General features: G+C 37.2%; 2 gene segments (V, D, J or C); both read right to left on the reverse strand.

Annotated features, from left to right (window-relative positions):
• Positions 1-115: 115 nt before the first annotated feature.
• Positions 116-592, reverse strand: LOC118802804. The segment is given in 2 exon segments: positions 116-441; positions 525-592. Coding segments are annotated over 2 exon segments (369 nt in total).
• A 155-nt stretch (positions 593-747) lies between these two features.
• On the reverse strand, positions 748-4,185 carry LOC118802805. The segment is given in 3 exon segments: positions 748-804; positions 3,706-4,034; positions 4,118-4,185. Coding segments are annotated over 3 exon segments (429 nt in total).
• Between the last annotated feature and the right edge of the window lie 937 nt (positions 4,186-5,122).

Genomic DNA, 5,122 nt, shown 5'->3' on the forward strand with positions numbered 1-5,122 from the left:
TGTTTATTTAGTATTCATTCAGCATGAAATGAATGTGAACAAATGAATAATAAATAATGATCATGTTGTAAAATGTGGTTTAACGGTTTTTGAACAGCATCCTGGCCTTTCTGTGTCAGTGTGAGTCTCGAGCACAGTAATACACAGCTGTGTCTTCAGCTTGTAGATTCTGTCCTTGTAGGGTTACTGTGTTTCTGGTTGTGTCTCGAGAGACACTAAACTTGCTTTTCAGTGAATCTTTAGCTTCTATGTTCCCAGGATAATAAATGCTGTTGATCCATTCCAGAGCTTTTCCTGCAGGATGGCGGATCCAGGCTGTTCCATAATGGCTGCTGCTGTCAGTGATAGAAGCTCCAGATACTGTACAGGTGATGGTTAAAGGCTCTGCTGGTTTGATGAGCACTGAGTCTGGCTGGATGAGCTCAGTAGCACAGAACACATCTGTGAAAAGAGAGAAGAAAAGGTTTGTATATTTGCAGTAATAAATCAGATGAAGTCAAATCCAGCTTCAGTTGGACACTCACACGAGGCAGCAGCCAGCAGCAGCAGTGGAGCTGAAGAGAACATGTTTGTGCTGCATTTAGAGTGATGGAAGCTGCTGTAGAGGGAGATGCTGCTGATATTATGAGAGCAAATGAAGATTTGCATATAAACAAAAAGGGGCTGAATTGGAGGAATTTAGCTGGTTCTCATGTGGGCTGTGCTAGATAACAGAACATGTTGAGTTTTATTCAAAAGAAGACATAGTTATCCATAAGCCATTTCATAGAATCTCTGTAGAGCTCTAATGTTGAATAATCTGTACTGACACAAGAAAACACACATGAGGAGAAATTTTATTTGTATTTCTGTGTATTAGAAAAGGTATTAGAAGTGTTTTGATGTGCTTTCTGGTTTGAATATAAACATGATTGTGATTTCTGACTGTAAAGGATACTCAATACTCTCACATTAATTAATACAAATTATTAAATTTATTTATACTGAATATCAAGTTTCAAGTTTTTTTAATTTTCTTGCAGACTCTTTAAAACATTAAGCAGCCAGAATCTGTGAATGTTATGAATCAGGTTTCAGGGATGTTTTTCATAATCAGAATAATAGGACATGTCAGATATGCACAGGCTGCCACCTACAGGCTGAAATAAAAACTATATCTGCAGTTCAGTGCATGTTTAAAGGAGAATCACTGTAGCTCTTCAAAATATCTGCATTAATTGGTTAAGATGTGCACAAAGTCATTCAGAGTGGTTTGGTATGAAATGCTCTGTTCTAGAGAAACTGACAGAGCCAGAATAGTTCACAGTGGTGGTGATAGGAACCAGGCGTCTGAAGAGTTTAACATTTCTAAAGGTCCTTTACTGTAATTTATTACATGAAACAGTTATACATATGTGACCTGACACCTGAGAAATTGTTTCATGATAGTTTTGAGGTACAACGTTGGCTTAAAATATATGTAAAAAAAAAACATGCAAGTAGTGGTAAGTCAAAATAATCTCCAAGAACAATATACAACCCATTCTCCATCAATCACAATTATATCAGCATGCAAAGGACCATTTAATCATGCAAATGGTTCTTTATATGTTCATAGTTATATATAGAACTATTGTCTTTATTAAAGAAGCCGTGAAGAACCGTCTTTATAATAATGTAACATGAAACTGTCTGTAGTTATAAATCTTCAGGCCAAATTCATTCAAGAACAGTGTTGTGAGCTTTACATTTTATTCATTAAAATTGTATTTCAAAGCAGCTGTTTTTAAGCTGTTTCTACTGGATAGTTTGAATATCTATAAACAGTGTCTGCCGTTCATAACTGGTTTTGTTTACATGCAGAGATTTTTTGCCAATCTGATTAAATACATTCTGATTATAGATGAAGACTGAGGTGTTTACTTTACTCAATAATCAATAAGTTTACATACATACTACAAGTAATCAGAACCAACATTACACACATGCATAGAGCACCACTTAGTGTAGACGTTACTATGACAACGAGCATCTCGTGAGTCCAGTCAGAGTGAGACGAGCAGCAGTGAGCAGCGCTTGTGTTTTTAATCACTTTAAAATGATGTCAGACTCAGGAAAACGTCCTTCACATGTCCTTATTAAAGAAGGTCGAGAGGAAGACGTCGTGTTCTGAGACACATAAGCTGGACGTCCGTCCCACCGCCGTCTTTTAAAGATCAGAGCATAAACTTCGTCTCCTCTGCAGACCAGTTTCTGATCCATGGTGTACATTATAAACTTTCGCTATGACGAGACGAACATGATCAGAACGTACTTAAACTCTCGATTGGGAATGTAATCAGATACAGATGTTTACACGGATATTATTCTTCTATTTAACAGATTATTTACAGGATTACCCACCTCGTTCACTCGGATAGAAACTGTATTCCGAATGGCCTCAATTGTACTAGTCTATTCTGACTGAGGTGGCTACATCAGGCTGCATGTAAAGATGGCCAGTGTACTTGATTATTTTCAAAAATATTGCTAATAGCAAGCATTGCAAAAGTCAGAGACCCCTTTTATTTATTTATTCTCCATTCAAAATGGCTTATAAGAGCAGGTGATTCATTTTCAGGATATACTAAATTAGGTGTCTGAGGGTGAAGAACCTTTTGAAAGTTTAAGGAAAGTGAAGAATGTAAAATGCAAAAGGCTCTTGAACCGCACATTCAAAACATTGTGTTTTTGTGTTTATCGAATAATGGATTATAGTAATAATTAAATAAGTCTTGTGGAAAACTCAGAGACCACCCTTCATTTATTAAATTTGAATTTGAAATGGCCTTTAAGTATGAGCTATTCATTATTCATTTGGATGCATATTTACAGGAATAGTTATAATTGTTACAAATAAATTCCTTCAAAGTGGTTTAATCTTAATTGCTCCATTCAAGACAAACTTACAGAGTCAGAATTGTTCACAGTGGTGTGTGACTGTAATTCGTACTGACTGTAATGGTCTGTGTTTCTCACACCGAGGCTGCAGTGGGCCACATTCCAGAATGGTGGTGTGGGTTCAGTGAGGGTTAGCCTACACAGGGTCTGTCTAGGTTTTGTGTGGGTCAGCTCAAGTCCACACTGCCCACAGTCAGCCTTCAGTGGGACAGTGGGAGCATATTTCTTGGTTTATTGTTCTTAGACAATAAAAAAAAAACAAAATGCAATAAAATACACACATTTCTAACAAAGTATTTGAGGTAAAATGAATAATATTAGCAATAAACAGTTCTTCCAAGTTCATTTAGAGAATGTAAGTACTACCAAACATGGACAGCTGAAGGACTAGTTCAGTCATATCAATCAACTCTTGAACTTTAAGTTTTTTATTATAATAGTGTTTAAACAAGAAGAGGTTCAGCAGCTCAGTGGTCCATGTGAGCAGTTAACTGTCCATTCACTGTTAAATGGAGTTCCGTGACTTGGCTCTTTAATACAGAATAGAGTTGCTGTAAGTCAGTCATAGTTGTGTGTATAATGAACATTTATCAGCGCTTTTGAATGCAGCTCAACCAATCAGATTTTAGGACCCGAAATATCCATTTTATAAAACAAATACAACTTATTTTGCAGATCCAGATAGACTTTGTTCACATTACCATGATCTGTATTAATGCTTTGTCCTGTGTTTGAATGAAAGCTCTGGTGTGAGTGAGTTTTTGTATGTCTCAGCTGGTCTCTTACAGCACTGTGATCATGTCGAGCACAGTAATACACAGCTGTGTCTTCAGCTTGCAGGTTCTGTCCTTGTAGGGTTACTGTGTTTCTGGTTGTGTCTCGAGAGACACTAAACTTGCTTTTCAGTGAATCTTTAGCATGTATGTGCCCATCATAACCAATCCTGTTGATCCATTCCAGAGCTTTCCCTGCAGGTTGTCGGATCCAGGCTGTTGCATAATGGCTGCTGCGGTCAGTGATAGAAGCTCCAGATACTGTACAGGTGATGGTTAAAGACTCTGCTGGTTTGATGAGCACTGAGTCTGGCTGGATGAGCTCAGTAGCACAGAACACATCTGTGAAAAGAGAGAAGAAAAGGTTTGTATATTTGCAGTAATAAATCAGATGAAGTCAAATCCAGCTTCAGTTGGATACTCACACGAGGCAGCAGCCAGCAGCAGCAGTGGAGCTGAAGAGAACATGTTTGTGCTGCATTTAGAGTGATGGAAGCTGCTGTAGAGGGAGATGCTGCTGATATTATGAGAGCAAATGGAGATTTGCATATGAATGTAAAGGGGCTGGATGACAGGAGTGGAGCTGGTTCTCATGTGGGCTGTACTAGATAACAGAATGTCTTGAGTTTCATTCAAAAGATGACCGCATATGATTTATAAGCTATTTCACAGAATTTTTGTTGAGCGTTGAAATTGATTAATCAGTACTAATAAAAGAAGAAATCTATAAGAGGACACTTTAAAATTGATAAATTAGAAAGTTTTATTATGAAGTGAAGTGTATTGTATGGCTTGAATATGAACTTGATCATGTTTTTGGCTGCCCTGACAGCTCAGCACCATCACATAAATGAATTAGTACAGAATATCATGTTTCAAGTTTTTAAATAAAAGTGCAGCCTTTTCAAAACATTAAACAGACAGATTATGAATTTTTTGAACCTTTGTGAGCATCTTTGTATGTAATTGTTAGATATACACAGGCCGCCCCCTACAGGCTGAAACAGAAACTCTACCTGCATTGTTGTGCATATATAAAAGAGAATTCCACCAGTTTTTCTAAATGTCTGCATTAATTTATTAATGTATAAACAGAGTCATTCAGAGTGGTTTGGTGTGAAATGCTCTGTTCTAGAGAAACTTACTGAGTCAGAGTTGTTCACAGTGGTGGTGACAGGAACCAGGCATCTGAAGAGTTTAATGCCTCTAAAAGCTCCCTTACTTTGAGTTATAAACAAGGTGCTTGTACGATAGTTTTGAGATACACGTTTGGCCTAAAATGTATTTTTTTGTAAAGTGCTTTGTTTAGAGGTACAGGCAGGGTGTTGTAAGGCAAAATAGTCCCCAAATAAAAGTTATTTATTTCTCAGAAGGTATATCTGAAGATATTAGACATGAGGTAATCCACTTGCAGTGAGGTAGTAAGCTGT

This window comes from Colossoma macropomum, unplaced genomic scaffold, assembly GCF_904425465.1.
Source record: "Colossoma macropomum unplaced genomic scaffold, Colossoma_macropomum, whole genome shotgun sequence".
NCBI lineage: Eukaryota > Metazoa > Chordata > Actinopteri > Characiformes > Serrasalmidae > Colossoma > Colossoma macropomum.